At 47.9% G+C, this 16,543-nt stretch overlaps 1 protein-coding gene across 2 annotated transcripts in view; it reads left to right on the top strand.

Moving 5' to 3' along the window:
* LPIN1 (lipin 1) overlaps window positions 1-6,768 on the top strand; it is a 128,546-nt gene extending 121,778 nt beyond the window's left edge. For both annotated transcript variants that reach the window (XM_043469333.1, XM_043469334.1), the window contains 2 exons: window positions 341-444; window positions 4,289-6,768. In XM_043469333.1, coding sequence (XP_043325268.1) covers window positions 341-444; window positions 4,289-4,448 — 264 coding nt within the window. In that variant the 3' untranslated portion in view covers window positions 4,449-6,768. The remainder of the gene's footprint in view (window positions 1-340; window positions 445-4,288) is intronic.
* Window positions 6,769-16,543: the final 9,775 nt, after the last annotated feature.

Here is a 16,543-nt window from a genome sequence, read left to right as displayed (position 1 = left end):
AGCTTCCCATTAGCTGTCTCTTTTATACGTGCTAGTGTCTATGTGTCAATTCAGCAATCTTTTTAAATTAAGGTATGCACATATTTTTTTAGAGACATAAAGTTGTTGCACACTTAACAGAGTACAATATAGTATAAACATCACTTTTATGTACACCACGAAACCAAAAGATTTATGCAATTGGCTTTCCTAGCTTGGTTGTGGCATCTGGATCTGAATCTGCTGTATCCCCAAGGTCTGCCCTTTCTACCTTTGTATTTGTATCAAATCTGAAAAATCATGTATTTGTATATACAATGAACTCTCTTCTTCTGATTAATTAACCCTTCTCCAAATATAGGATGTGTACTCGTACAAGCAAGTGGGAGTGTCTCTGAATAGGATATTCACGGTGAACCCCAAAGGAGAGCTCGTGCAGGAACATGCCAAGACCAACATCTCCTCGTGAGTATCACTGTCATTGGCAGTGACCTTGGAGTGATGTCTTACAGTAAACAGTATACCTTTCTAATCCTTTGGTTGCCTGCATTTTAACCTTTAAGCCCTACAAAGAAAACATGTTTTAATTTCTCAAATTTTGTCCACAACCTAAGTTTTGGACAACCTGAATTAAATCAGATCCATCACTTCATGGCGCATAGAAGGGGAAAATGTGGAAACAGTGATTTGGGTTCCAAAATCACTGCAGACAGTGACTGTAGCCATGAAATTAAAAGATGCTTGCTCTTTGGAAGAAAAGCTGTGACAAAACCAGACACTGTATTAAAAAGCATTGACATCACTTTGCCAACAAAAGTCCATACAGTCCAAGCTATGGTTTTTCTAGTAGTCATGTACAGATGTGAGAGTTGGACCATAAAGGCTGAGCAGCAAAGAATTGATGCTTTCATATTTTCGCTGGAGAAGACTAGTCCCTTGGACAGCAAGGAGATCAAACTAGTCAGTCCTAAAGGAAATCAACTCTGAATATTCATTGGAAGTACTGTTGCTAAAGCTGAAGCTTTAATACTTTGGCCACCTGATGTGAAGATCTGATTCGTTGGAAAAGACGGTGATGCTGGGAAAGATTGAAGGCAAAAGGAGAAGAGGGCGACAGAGGATGAGATGGTTAGATAGCATCACCGACTCAATGGACGTGAGTTTGAGGAAGTTCCAGGAGATTGTGGAGGACAGAGGAGCCTGGTGTACATACTGCAGACCATTAGGTGACAAAGAGTTGGACAGGACTTAGCTACTGAACAGTGACTGTTGCTGCTGTGACAGCCACCTCTGGGCTGAATGTTTAAATGAGTACTTAGGTGCTGCTACAGAGTGGAATGGCATGAATTTGAAAACTACTGGCTGAGATTTGCCAAATATGCTTTGAAAGCCTAGAATGTGAATGAGAAATGTAACCAAATTAAAATATCATGAGAAGCTGTATTTAAAGATGAGGAACGTATATAGCTCTTCACATCCTGACCTATAATAATATTCTTGCCAGAAACATCACCGTGTGACTCTTAAGAGTTCCTCTTGTGTTTTTGGCTGAAGCCCTTCATCCCCGAGGTGGTGGGCCCAGTGGGGTTACTGTCTGCAGGGAGGCCGCCTGGCTGGCTGGGGCCCCTCTTGACTTGGATGTGTCTTGCTTTGGGTTCTTAACTGCTTCGAGTGGATCACGTGTCCTCAGCTGTGCCCACTGGGTAATGTCACCTGTCATTGGGTGACGTCAGGCGGGCAGATGTCACTCTGCTTTGTCTGTATCAGAGGCTGTACCCCTGTTGGCCTGGTCACTGGAGATCTGGAAAGCTGCCTCTGGCCTGAGCCACCCTAGGGGGCCTGCGGGGCCCTCCTCGTGTGGAGGAGTAAGACTGGGGGAGTTTGGGTCCAGTAGCTTCCCAGGGATTGCATTTTGGTAAATTAGAGATCTAGGTTCTCCTCAAGCAGATGTTCATTGTCAAGATGGTCCTTTTACCTGTGGAGTCTAATCCAGCCTAAATAGGACAGTTCCAGGTTAGAGGTGCCCTAGGGGCTGCCCCCTAAGCCTCCCTCCCCTAAGCCAAGCCGGACCTAAGGAGTTCTTAGGCTGTGGAGGGGCGAGGGGAGGGTGGAGCTAGGAAGCCAAGGACCCTCCTCCAATCCCTTGGAACCAGAGGTGGCCCTGGGCATGACCTCGTGAGCCCACGACAGCAGGAACTCTACTTTCCTCCCCCTCTCCGCGCAGTTCCTCCCCCTCCCTAGTTCTCGGGGGGGCCCCCCACCCCGCCCCGACAGTGTCTCAGTTCCCTCTTTTCCCTCCACTCACCTGTGAGAGCGGTTCCTGGTCTCAAGGAGACAGCGGATTACCATTTAGGGTCAAAAGAAGTCAAGTGAAACGGTTCCCAGAAACGGCAAAGGTTTTTGCCCAGCTAGCAGCAGCCAAGGGGCAAGTCTCATCACGAAGGACGTGGGAAGGGGACTTCCGTAGCTACACAGGTTTGCCCAGAAGCCCACGTGCATGCTGTGCCCACGCCTCATGGCAGAAGACTTTACATGTTGGCAAAGAGTCATGTCACCTGCTGCCTCGACCAGGAGATGCAGCTGCTCCCTGGGGAGAGCAGCCCTCCTTCCCCAGGAAAGCATGCGCGTTTCTCTGGCTCGGAGCTCGGGTGCCAAGCTGGCGCCTTGAGCTTGGAACCCCTGTGTCTGAGCTTGGAACCCTGGCATCAGAGCCCAGCAGGTGCTTGCCCCTAGGGAGCTGGCATGTTGTCTCTGAGAAGTCAAGAGCCCACCCCAGGTGGGGGGCTTCAGCGCTTTCTTTCCTGGCCTTTGTGGCCAGCAGTGCTTCAGTGCTGCTTGCTCTGAAGGAGCCCCTGGTGAGGAAGGTTGGCCCGAGAGAGGCATGGATGGACTGGCTTTGGGTCTGGTGCCCCCGAACCCTGATGATGAATGTGAGCCGCCCCCTGGCAGGGAGGGCCTGCCTCCCCTGAGTCACAGAACTCAAAGCCAGGAAGTATTTTAAAACTTTGTTTCAATCCTTGGGAAAGACACCATTCTTGCTTATTAAGGGAGATTTTCTCCATTTTGTGTAAGCACAATGTTTCTCTGGAAGTCCTTTGTTAAATACACACACTCACCCTTATTTAAAAGTTGTTTTATGCCTCAGAAATATGAATTCCTGGAGTTTGGATTTCAAAAGCCCTTTCTGGTTCTTAGCAAATTGGAACTGGAGAGGGACCCGGGGACTGTCAGGGAAGGCTCTGGGAGGCCTGGGCTCATCATAGTTTCTGGTCAGAGCCCAGAGGTCTGAAAATGCATGTTCAATATGCAACTTTCTCTTTGTAGTTCTAGGTCACAGAAACTAATATGCAACATCTCCTTGGGAATACACAGAAAATAGAGTGAGAGAGCATTACAGGGAACATTGGGAAACACTGATGAGGCCCATGTCCACATTCTAGAAGGACCTGAAGCCCAGAGAGGGCAAGACACCTGCCCTGGGTCTCACAGCAGTAAGACAGGAGTAGATTCCAGGTCTCATGACCCTTGTGCCAACTAGGGCTTTTTTTTTCCTGAGACTAATAATTAGCCAAGGTGAACTATTTTACAATGTTAATGATTAATTGTTACATTTAGGGAGCATCAGTTCCCATTATTTTACTGTGCATATGTCATTTAATTTAATCCTCGCATGTACACTGTGCACAGTTTTCATCTGCTCCCTTTCCAGTTGAGGAAATCATGGCTTAGAGAGATGAGACTGCTTGTCAGAGACGGCCCAGCTTATCAGTGGCAAGGATCCTGGAGTGGGTAGCCATTCCTTTCTCCAGGGGATCCTCCCGACCCAGAGATCAAACCCGAGTCTGCAGATTCTTTACTGTCTGAGCCACCAGGAAAGCCCTCAATGGCAGAGCTGAAGGTCGAAGGTCTCCTTAGCCCCGGGTCCCAGCGCCCTTTCACTGCACGGTGTTGCAGCCTCGGGCTGCTGCCCAGGAGATGTTTCTTTTCTGTGGTTCCCCCTCCCAGGCAGATGATGTGTCTGTGTGTCTGTCCTACTGATAGCTTCTTGTCTTCACTTCTGCTCTGTCCATCGAGTCAGGTCGGGTCACACCCGCCTCGCCCATGGGGCCGCCTCCGACTCCTCCTTGGTTGGCGGACCCTCTGATTTTCCTATAAGTTAGCAAGGGACTATTCTAGAACAGCCTCCCTTGCGTTAATCGCGTGCTCCCCTCCATGGGCTCATGGATTCCCCCTGACTCCCAGGTGCAGTGGGGGCTGTGTGCAGGTGTCCCACGCGTCCAGGCGGTGATGCAGTCCCTTCTCCTTCCAGGTACGTGAGACTCTGCGAAGTGGTCGACCACGTCTTCCCTTTGCTGAAAAGGAGCCACTCTTCTGACTTCCCCTGCTCGGACACCTTCAGTAACTTCACCTTTTGGAGAGAGCCACCGCCACCCTTCGAAAACCAGGATGTTCATTCTGCATCAGCCTAGAAGGTTCCCGGTCGCCCCCTCCTGACATCTCGTGAAGACCGGGCGCCCCCATTAAAGGATAGGTTTGGGGATGTGCAGTCATTTGCTGAAGAGCAGAGAGGACCGAGGAAGGGGTTTCCCCTCCTCGCCCCCCCTCTGGGGTTGTCATTTCTAAGTGACACGCGAAGGGTGTCTGTCCCCGGGGGGCATCAGCTGACCTCTGGTGTGGAGGCCGTGCCCTGCTGCCCCCCGCAGCCCAGTCCAGGCCGGGAATGGTTAGTGTGCAAGATGGGCTGTGAACCCCGGGGGTCCTCGGGATGACGGGATCCGGGGAGGGGCGCCAAGTGTGCAGGACTTCCGGGAGAGTGGGGCACACATCGCCACCTGGTGGTTTGTGCCGTGGCTGCTGCGTGCGGCGGGAGGGCTGTGCAGGGTCCTGTGAGCTGAATCTGAGGTCTCCGGAGGGACTCCAGACCTCCCTGTGCTGGGCCTTGACCTTGCGTATGTCCCTTTGCGGTGTTTGCTGACTGGTCAGATGTTTGGCTAAGTTCTCTCATTCCTCCAGTTAAAGCTAACTTACATAAACTGGCATATGTTCCCCCATTTTTTGCAGCACGAGGCTGGAATGTTTATGCCTTAACGCATCCATGGCAGACATTTTATGTGGAATGTGCTTTGGCTAGCTCCCTGTGACTGCAATGCCTTAAGTTCAGATTATAGGAAATAACTACCAGGGCAGTATTTCGAATTCAAATTCGAGTTCGACACTCTGCCAGCAACCTAGCCTGCAAGGTGCTGCTGAAAATGGGGGCTTGAACAGAGCTTATGCCAAACAGTGATGGTGTCACTTTCTTTTGTGAGCTTTCAACAGAAACTGGTTGGTTTTAAGAAAAGCAGTTTGAAAAAGTTAAATTATATATTCTTTGTAGATAGTGTTATTTATTACTTTATTCTGATTGGGGTTACTGTTAATAAGCATTTTAGCCATAATCTATTATAACTGTCAGTAATACATTAAAAAGATATACGTGTTAGACCATCCAAAGAGCCTTATTCTGTAATCCTCACCACGCTGACCTTCTTTTGGAATTTATGAGTAATACTTTTTATTTCCCTTCGCTTTTCCCACTCAGATTAAGGGCAAGTGGGTCAGCGGTTATTTGAATGACATTCTTTAAGCTGGTAGAAGATGATCTTTTACTTGTTTATTAAATTGGCTCCTGGAGAGAATAATTTGAAAAGTGAAAAAATTATCTTGGTGAAAGATTTTGCTTTACTTTTTGAGCTATTATTTTTTTTAAAGAGTGTTTTACTCCATTGATTGAAATGCTCTCCTATTTAAATCGCATGTTTAGAGTCATAGGAGGCAAACAGTGGAACAGCTGAGGCAATTTTACTCTTTCTGTGAAAGAAAATCCTTTCTTGTAATTGGTGGGCTTTGCTGCAGTGGACGCCCTCCCGAGTGGTCCATGCGGCCACACAGGAAACACCAACGCCCGTGTGTAGCTAATCGCAGATTTGTGCGGAAGCATGACCCACATGTGCAGATCCCTTTTTGGAGGCATTAAAAACAATTTAAAATAATCCTGCCTTACGTTGGGCTTGCTCATTAGTGACATTCTTTCTGTCTCAAGGGTATTTTGGGGTGAATTTTAACTGCTCTGAACCGAGTATCAATTCACAGGTCTGCAGAGGCTGGCCTAGTTTCTCCCTTGCCCTGGGAGGAATTTGGCCGTGGCCCTGGGTCACCTGTCCCTCGTAGCGAGTGCCCTTCATCAGGATGACCGGCCGTTGAGAGCATGTAACTTGGATGTACCCTAAGCTTCCACACCACTGCCCTCTGAAACAGAGCACGCCTTCCAGAAAGTTGCAATGTCAGGTTTGTGTCACACCTGCCTTGTGGGCTTTGGAAAATGAGATTTGTGCCTGGGAAGCACTCACGCATGCTTGCGCTATTTTAATCAATGTTCACACACCCACAACTCTGTGACCCCATGGCCACGGGCTCGGATGCTGTGTTTGGACCACACATTTCAAAGCTGCCCAATGGAAACGAATCCCTCCATAGTGACAGGTCATCAAACGTTCATCACACGTGATGGAGAAAAAGGTACATCCCGGATACACTGGGGAAAATGATGACAACTTCAAAGAGAATTCCCTTTTCCATTTTAGGTTTGGGATCGCCATTTTAAATATATTTTATTTACAACACTTGATCTGTATTTGTATATGCTGGTACAATGATAAAAAAAATCACTGTAATCCTTGATTGCGTTGTCCTGGATGCAGAGCTAGAATATATTGTAATAAATGAGACCAATGAAAGACTTCCCTGAAAGCCAGGTGTGTGAATTTTAGTTTTTGGTAAGTTACTAAGTTGCTGATTTCCTGTTGTGTGATCTCAAGCATACTATTTTATTTTCTACTTAAAAAGCAAAAACCTTAAAGCTTTGAATGGTCAATATTGGAATTAAAAAAAAGCCCTTCTTTTCGGACGCCTTTGGTGAAATCCCGACCCTCCGTGTGCACTTGGGAGGGAGAGAGGGTGAAGACAGGAGACGGCTGGGCTCCTCCCCACCTCCCCACCCAGGGGCGGGGACTCATCTCACCTTGAAGGGAATGACTTAGAAGCAGGGAGAATTGTGCTAGATGCTATATGTGAGGTATCTCCCAGGACCCGGCCCATGATCGATGTTCAGCGTGTGACTCTTGCACAGGCGGGCTGTGTGCTGTGCTGTCGTACGGGACGTCAGTCAGGTGCAGCCCCAGGAGAGCTCAGGAAAACCAAGCTTTTTACACTCCCAGGTTCTCAGAGTGGGAGGCCACATGGGAAACCCCCAGGGTGGTCAGGAGGCAGAAGAGTGAGGGGGGAGCCGAGGACCCAGCCTTTATTGGGGTCTCTGCCCAAAAGGCAGGGCCAGGGGGAGAGCTGAGGACTGCCAGATATGGCTCGTTTCAGTGGCCTCAAAGCTATACGCATGGCCTTCGGTTGCCTGGTACCCGGCCCTGGGCCGATGCGGGCCGAGGAATAGTGCCAATGCTGGTGTAGCTGTGGTGCCAGCCGGACAGAGGAGGCCTGCTCTGGGTCTCGGCATCGTCTAGTTTGCATTCCCTAGGCATGCTCCGGCTGGGCCCTCTGCTATCTCTAAAAAGTGCCTGGCCAGTCTCTCCTAGCCAGAAAGTAGTTTAGATCACAAAACACTATGTATGGCTGAGTCCCTTGAAACTATCACAGCACTGCTAATCGACTTTGGACAGTGGAAGTGTCAGTCACTCAGTCGTGTCCGACTCTTTGCGACCCCACGGACTGTAGCCCCCCAGGCTGCTCTGTCCATGGGATTCGCCAGGCAAGAATACAGGGGTGGGTAGCCATTCCCTTCTCCAGGGAATCTTCCCAATCCAGGGATCAAACCCAGGTCTCCTGAATTGCAGGCGGATTCTTCTTTACCGTCTGAATCACCAGGGAAGCCCTAATTGCCTATACTTTAATATAAAATTAAAAGGTTTTTAAAAAGTCACTAAGCGGCGTGATAGACATAAAATAAAAGTAGAGATGGTACAGGTGTCCTTGCCTCAGGTCCACCGTCCTCATTTTTTGGACTCTGGTGTGCCAGATTCATTTGTCATTTTGAATAAATCAAAATCCTTGATGAGTTCACCCAGATAACTTGAAAACCGTCAACATTCCTACTGATTTTGCATATTGTTGAGATGCCTGAGACATCTTATCAGTTTACCTGCATCAGCCTAAATATTTCTGGAATAAATGCAAGAATATGGGCCCCAAAGATGGCCACCCAGGGTACCAGCTTATTTCCTTGTGAAGCCCAGATCCAAGCAGTTCATCTCTGTAGAATTTATGCCTGTGCATCTTAAAAACAAGCTGTCATTTAGCTGAACATCACAGATTTAGTCCTACCCTGAATTCAAATGGTAGGTGCTTCCCTGGAAAGTGAATGTAAGCTGCGGTCTTGGGCCTGTCCCCACTCCTCTGTGGAACCACTAGGCTATGCTATTTCCCTTCGGTTGTGCAGACAGCCCTCACACGTGCAAAGGAAAACCAGTTCAGCAGCTTGCATTTCCTGATGTCTCAGCTGTAATCACCTGAATATTTGAAGTACTTCCTACCTTGGTTTTCAAACCCTGACACACCCCACCAGAGGCACCAGCCCTTTGAGCGGATGTTAAGCAGCCCTGACAACTAGCCAGTGACCACTGGGCCTCAGAGTGACCTTTCCTATAAAATGTAACACAGGCAGCCCTCGGACAATCCTAAGACAGAAGAACAGGCATGGAGGCAAGTTACACGGCATTATTTTAAAAAATGAAACTCTGGGATCTGACTTCTTTCAGCAGGAGTGTTGCTGTCACCAGCTGTTCCAGGGAGCTTTGTCACATCACCCGTCATTTTGTATTCATCTGCTTCCCTTTGAAACTGCACAAAGCATTGTGCCCTGTTTCTACGGAGCTGGGGGTCATTGGGGGCGGATCCTGGCTCTACCGGACATCTATCGGCTTCCCTGGTGGCACTAGTGGTAAAGAACCTGCCTGCCAACGCAGGAGACATAAGAGACGTGGGTTCGATTCCTGGGTTGGGAAGATCCCCTGCGGGGGTGGGGGGGGCATGGCAATCCACTCCGGTATTCTTGCCTGGAGAACCCCATGGACCAAGGAGCCCTCCAGGCTCTAAAAGAGTCGGACCCACTGAAGCGAGTGAGCGTGCATGCACATGATATCTTACTTCGATCCGGCCTGGTCAGGGCCACAGAAAAGAGTTGCTGAGAGAGAGGGACCTGGAAATCTAATACAGCGGCTCGCCAGAGCCACAAGTTATCCACAAGTTATCCTTCGATGCACAGCCGCTAGCCTGAGCCACCTTCTTGGGCATTCACTGCCGTGTCTGCTGGTCCCAGCTGGGAGGAGGCAGTGCCCTCGACCAGGCTGGGCAGCCAGAGTGCGTGTGAACCAGCAGCCCTGGGCTGGGCCCAGATTTCTGATGGCTCCCTCCCCCAGCTTATTGGAGCCTTGAGGTGCTGTCCTGACGCCAGCGATCTTTTCACTGGTGCAGGAAGTCCATTCAGGCCTGCATTGCCTTTAATGAGTTTTGCAAGCAAGTAGCCTCTTCCGGTGACTCATTCTGCCTTTTGTGAACCGGAGATGGTGGTTTTAGGTTTCACTTTGGAAAGTAACCACGACTTCTGCAGCTTTCTCCCGCTGCTGGAATCCGAACAAGTTACATTCATTTTGCAACAAAGAAATGTAAATGTAGGAGCGCCAGTCATATTTCTGCTCTGATTGTAAAAACATCCTTTTCCGAGATGGATGACAGAGCCAAGCTAAGGAGAAATGGTTTATATTTTCAAGGAACACGTTCATTTGGGAACTTTATATTTTTCCTTCCAGAGTGACCTGATAGTTTCACTTTTATTCTTTTGTCTTCTTGATTCATACCTCTGGGATATCCAAAAAATAAACAGTGCCTGTTGATTGAGTGAGGCGGTTAACCTCTGATTTATTGAAGGGGATTTAGTTCTGGACAAAAGTTCATGTTCCTGCTTTCATGCGGCTCACAAAGAATGATAAAGGAGATCATTTCTTATGCAGTAAAATTGTTTTCATCTGGACTTTCTGCAGAAGTCAGTTTATGATACCTAAATAGGTGAGCTTCTTAGGATTAGAGAGTGTACGCCCAGTGGACCAGTGCTCCGTAGCATCTTTCCCGCAATTCAAATAATACCGTGATTATCACAATGTTGAACTAAATTGTTTTTGTATAATTTTATTGAAATACGTGTCAACAGAAAGCACTAGTCCTTGTTTGTTGTTGTTTAGTCTCTAAGTCGTGTCCAACCCCATGGACCGTGGCCTGCCAGTCTCCTCTGTCCTGGGGTTTACCAGGCAAGAACTCTGAAGTGGGTTGCCATTTTCTTAAAATGTTGAACAAAATTGTTTTTATATAATTTTATTTCAATATGCATCAACAGAAAGCAATAGCCCTTATATAATAATAAAACCAAAATGCATTTAAAATTAAGTGCAGGTAGAACTATAGCAGCAGTGAAATTAAAATAAACCTGACTGTTATGTGGTAGAAAATGATGTATTAAAGCCAGTAAGATGATGCTCACTTTGGGGTTGATAATAGAGGTATCCATGCTTTAAGTTTCATTTGTCAACTTTATTCTTTCAGTTTTTGAGCATGGGGTGTCATCATTTAAATGATCATTAGCACTGGCCTACAAAACTAATTAAAAAGTTCTTATTACCTACTTCCATCTACACTGACGGCTAATGAGCTGTTGCGGATTCTCCCAACAGGATGGGGTCCCCTCAGTGAGTTGTCTGATGGGACAAGCCTGCCACAGACTTGGAAATGGGACTTTGGTGTTTAGCCAGGGATTGCACTATGAGGACTCCATGGTCCTAGTCTGTGTTTGATGTGCCGTCAGATCTCCTTTTGGACATTGTGTGACATCGTTTGGTACTCAAGGCATCAGCACACTTGGAGGTTGGGTGTGGAATGCCCATCACCCTTCTCTCTTCCAGGATTCTGACTGATGGAGTACAGCTGAATCCAATGGACATTCGTGGGTCAGTTTTCTTCCCCAAAGTGACCAAAATTATGGAAGTTGCCTGAAGTCACATTGGAACATTTAAATACCTCTTTTCACCCCCTGAACTAGAAAATTTCTCCCATCTCTGGCTCCATGGAGAACGGAGCCTGCCTCCTACTTTTGATTCTAGCCCCTATCACTTGGTGGACGCCCAGCCATCCCACCCGCCAGAAGGAGCAGAGAGGACAGGTCCTGCTGGCAGCTGCTTCCCTCATACTCCTTCCCGCCGCGTCCCTCTAACAAGTTGAAGGGTCCAATAAGCTAAATTCTCACCTGTGCGCTTTCAGGGAGGCAGGTGAGCAATTCTGTTTCTAGGGAGCCAAAGCTCTTATGAAACTTTGAAGGATGGTTTGGCTTGCTTTGAGAGGAAGTTGGCGAGTGGCCAGGTAAAGCACCTTTGCATGGATTTGGGGGATCCTGGGATGGCTTTCTTGGGGACTGGGGAACCGGGCCTGACACCTCCCCTTCCCGCGAGCACTTCCTGTTGCAAGAACTGGGGTGGGGGAGCTGAGCAGCCGCAGATCCCCAAAGTCTGTCCCAGTTCACACAGCATCTGGAGAAAAGAGGGGGAGGGATCTAACCTTGACATCCAGAGATGAATGGGACCTTGGCGTCTTTCTCACCTAAGTTCCTAGCTCTTCACCCCTGCAATACTCAGCTAATAAGAAAGCTCCAGATACCCCCGACATGCTCTGTGGGTAGGGCGGGGAGAGAGGACAATGGACTTGACTTGGGGCTCAGAGGTGGTTTGGTTTTTTTCTCCCAGCCGAACAGCCATACCTGCAATCAGCATTCTTTTACCACAGCATAAAACCATCAACTAATGTATAAAAATTGAACATTGAAACTGAGGGACTTCCCTGGTGGTCCAGTGGTTAAGATTCCATGCAGTTTCCACCTCAGGGGGCATGGGTTCAATCTTTGGTCAAAGAACTAAGATCCTGACTCCTGCACTGCATGGTCGAAAAAAAAAAAAGCGGACACAAGAAATAACTTAGGGCTGTCGATGTATAATGTATGATGAATGTGAGCTTATCAAAAGGGCAGACATTAAAACTGAGCATGTCCTGAGTGTCCGTGGGAAGACCTCACCCAGGCCTGTGGATAGAACATCACTCTTGAGGCAGTTTGCTTCTGTATAGCTAATTATGTCTGTTCATGGTGATAGAAGAAATGGTCACATATTGAGGTCTGGGGAAGTCATTCAGGCTTACACATGAGATAACCTGAATCTTATGGTAACTAGAACAGGTTTTTTTGTGGCCTACCAAGTGTGTGTTGTAAATCTGCTGTAAGTATTAAAGAAAAAGGCTCGCTGACCACAAAGAATGTCCATTTAAAAAATAAACACCTCCCTTCCTGGGATGCCAGCACTGGGACACCTAACATGATAAGGCTCCCTTCCCAGGTGCTGAGGACATACTGACTCATTCTGCGTGTGCTGGTATGTTTTTCTATTTTTTTTTTTAACAACAGTTTGAAGAAATATATCTCCGATTAATTTAATGTTTTTTGTTTTGATAAGATATAAAAGATATGTTTCACGTGCTGAAAATGAGGCTTCTCTGGAGCAGTTTCTCAGAGTGATCTGGAAGCTGGCTTCCAGGCGATTGGCCTCAGTGAGGCTCAAATAGAACTCTCTAGATGGTGCTAGTGTTAAAGAACCTGCCTGCCAATGCAGAGACCTAAGAGACATGGGTTTGATCCTTGGGTTGTGAAGATCCCCTGGAGGAGGAAATGGCAACCCACTCCAGTATTCTTGCCTGGAGAATCCCATGGACAGAGGAGCTACAGTCCATAGAGTTCCAGAGTCGGACACTAATGAAGCAACTTAGCACGCAGCATGCACGTTCTTATTATAGATTGTTTATTGATTATTTTCACTGGCAATGTGTTCATTGAAGTCAGGCCTCTAAGCCCACCTTTCAGCTAGGGTGCTGGTACGCTGCATTTACAGTAACGCACCTCTGAGCATCTCTTTACAGTTTGTGATGTGTTCGCACATTCTTAGCTCACTGGCCTCCCTGCTTGCCCCTTGGTGAGTCTCTGGAGGCCTGGTGTAATCTTCACCGTCTAGTCTCTGCAGCTGGCTCACACGAAGCTCTCTGGACAGCCATCACACGCCCATCATTGAATTCATCTGAACTTGCTAAGCAAGAGGGAGCCGGGCCAGGAACAGGAATTCTCCATTTCCCTCTGTCATCCCAGGTCTATTCAGAGCCCCACGGAAGGATATGCTCTTAGGTTTCTTTTCCAAAGCAATGATCCCAGTGCCTCAGTTCAGTTCAGTTCAGTCGCTCAGTCATGTCCGGCTCTTTGTGACCCCAAGGACTGCAGCAAGCCAGGCCTCCCTGTCCATCCCCAACTCCTGGAGTTTACTCAAACTCATGTCCATTGAGTTGGATGCCATCCAACTATGTCATCCTCTGTTGTCCCCTTCTCCTCCCACCTTCAATCTTTCCCAGCATCAGGGTCTTTTCTAATGAGTCAGTTCTTCCCATCAGGTGGCCAAAGTATTGGAGCTTCAGCTTCAGCATCAGTCCTTCCAATGAATATTTAGGACTGATTTCCTTTAGGGTGGACTGGTTGGATCTCGTTGTAGTCCAAGGGACTCTCAAGAGTCTTCTCCAACACCACTGTTCAAAAGCATCAATTATTCAGCACTCAGCTTGGCAACCCACTCCAGTATTCTTGCCTGGAAAATCCCACGGACGGAGGAGCCTGATAGGCTACAGTCCATGGGGTCGCAAAGAGTCAGACACGACTGAGCGACTAAACAGCTTTCTTTATAGTCCAACTCTCGAATCCATACATGACTACTGGAAAAATCCAGTGCCTGGCACCTGGTTTATGCCCAGAAAGGTTGATTTGAAACAATGTGGACTGTCACCAGTCAGTTTGTGGTCTTCCGTTATGGGCTCCAGCATCCTACCTGGGCCTGGGTTTCTTAATCGTTTTCCCTGCTGGTCTACATGGTTGCCATGGAGCAGATAACAGCACAAAATAATGGGTGTATCTGTACTTTGGACTTGGGACAATCCTAAATTTTATTATCATTGCTGTTTCAGATCACTTTTTACGTTCTCTCTGTTTTCTTGAGAAAATCGACATTCAGAAAGACTGATTTGTCTGGTGTCCTCTGATGAGTATAAGGTAGAGCAGGAACTCAGATCTCCAAATCCAGAATATTCTCAAGTGCTAACAGGCCCCGTCCCGTGGGGCCCACCGAGAGTGGCAGTCATATGGGTGGCCGCTGAGTGATGGCAGTGAAGTGGGCAAAGGTCAGAGTAACTCCACCGAGTGCCCTGAACTCTGCACACAAGAGAGGCACTGACATCTGTCCTGGTGGAGCTGGTGGAGATGAGAGGACTCAGAGCAGGGAACAGGCCGTGAGAAAGACCTGCAGACTCTTCCACAGATTACTCAGGGCTGAATCACTGTATGTGCCACAATGCCTTTTGCTTTTGAAAGAGCTAATGCATTTCGAAAAATGGGGTAAGCACCTCTTGTTTTGACCAGAAACAGATGCAAACCAGGGCCCGTTCTTCTCACCAAGCAGAGCTCAACCTTTCAAATAGGAAATATCTGCAAGGACCCAGTTTCGCTTGGGTGGGCGATGGAGCGTATGTCATGGACACTCCTGCCAAAGGCACCACTGTCAGGCTACGCTGGAGGACTTGCCAGGCACCATGAGACCTGCCGGCTGGACGCAGCAGAGTGTGAGGTGAGGAAGCAGTGTCTGGGGCAGGGGACGGAATGGATGGTGCGCTCCTCTCCAGCCTTCTGTTCTGCATTTGCCATAGATGGGTTACAACAGCCTAGCAACACAGAGAAACGACACTTATGTTCAGTTGCTACTTTCCTGCTGTATAATATCCTGGTGGAAATACAAATTGATATTGGACTTGCTGTGAAAATGAGGCAGGGACAAGGAATCTGGGGACCCTGAGCCTTAGAAGGTGGGGCAGAGGTGGCTAGCTGTCTTCTAAAGAGTCCTGCTGTTCTGGAGAGTTACTGCTGAAAAAGAGCTTCCTCCCAGGGACTAAGTCCCCCAGTTCCCAGGCCCCTATCTGGGGGCTGATTTCCACTGCCAAGAAGCAGTGATCGGACCACCTCTGGGCCACGGCAGATAAAACACAGGTGTGCCTTCTTCACATTCCCTGTCTCTCTCCATCACTGGAAGCAAAGGTCTCCAGGGCAGAGTCACAAGATGGAAGGAACCTGGATCACCGAGCCACTCAGTGGTATGTGGCCTGCTGAATACCTGCATGAAATTTGTGCAGTGAGAAATGTTCCTATGGTGATAGCCTCTGAGATTCAGAGGTTTATTTGCGATAACAACTAGCATTATCCAATGGAACAAGTAGTCATTTTTCTAGTAGTCATGTATGGATGTGAGAGTTGGGTCATAAAGAAGGCTAAGTGCCAAAGACTTGATGCTTTCGAACTGTGGTGCTGGAGAAGACTCTTGAGAGTCCCTTGGACTTCAAGGAGATCCAACCAGTCCATCCTAAAGGAAATCAGTCCTGAACATTCATTGAAAGGACTGATGTTGAAGCAGAAGCTCCAATACTTTGGTCAGCTGATGCCAAGAGCCAACGGATTGGAGAAGACTCTGATGCTGGGAAAGACTGAAAGCAGGAGGAGAAGGGGATGACAGAGGATGAAATGGTTGGATGGCATCATTGACACAATGGACATGAGTTTGAGCAAGCTCCAGGAGATGGCGAGGACAGGAAAGCCCAGCGTGCTGCAGTTCATGGGGTTGCAAAGAATCGAACACAACTGAGCAACTGAACAGCAACAATGGAATGAGAAAACAGATTAGGGGAGAGGGATTGGAGAGAAACACAACAGCAGACCCGTCCTGGGGAGTCGGGGGAGGTGGCTGCCGAGGCCTCCTGTGATGGCGAGGGTCACTGTGCTTTAGGGGAAGTAGTGTTTCATCCTGAATTTTATTTCTTCTTTTTTCTGTTTGTAGAAGGGTGGGGGGAGGGGAGAGAGATTTGACAATGGGAAAAAATGTTACTGAGAAGCTTTCTTCTCCCATGATATATTTTTTGAGGAAGGGTTGAGCATTAGTAATACACAGAAACAGTAATGAGCAATAAAAAATGGAGGAACTCTCAGTCTCAGGAGGAGTGAAAAATTATGGGCCTACAAAATATCATGTCATTTATACTAGGAGGTTTGGGGATGAGAAAAAGTATGCAGAAGATAAAATCTTCATCCTAATAAGTCAATAGTGTGTTAGTCACTCAGTTGTTTCCAACTCTTTGCGACCCCATGGACTGTAGCCCACCAGATTCCTCTGTCCATGAGATTCTCCACGCAAGACTGCTAGAGTGGTTTGCCATTCCCTTCTCCAGGATATCTTCCCATCCCAGGGATTGAACCTGAGTCTCCTGAAGCTCCTGCATTACAGGTGGATTCTTTACCAGTGAGCCACTGGGGAAGCCTGCAGACCTATTATATGCCCAATAAAATGCCGGGTGCTGG

This window comes from Cervus canadensis, chromosome 5 (genome assembly GCF_019320065.1).
Source record: "Cervus canadensis isolate Bull #8, Minnesota chromosome 5, ASM1932006v1, whole genome shotgun sequence".
Lineage (NCBI taxonomy): Eukaryota > Metazoa > Chordata > Mammalia > Artiodactyla > Cervidae > Cervus > Cervus canadensis.
This window is presented reverse-complemented; position numbering and strand designations above follow the sequence as displayed.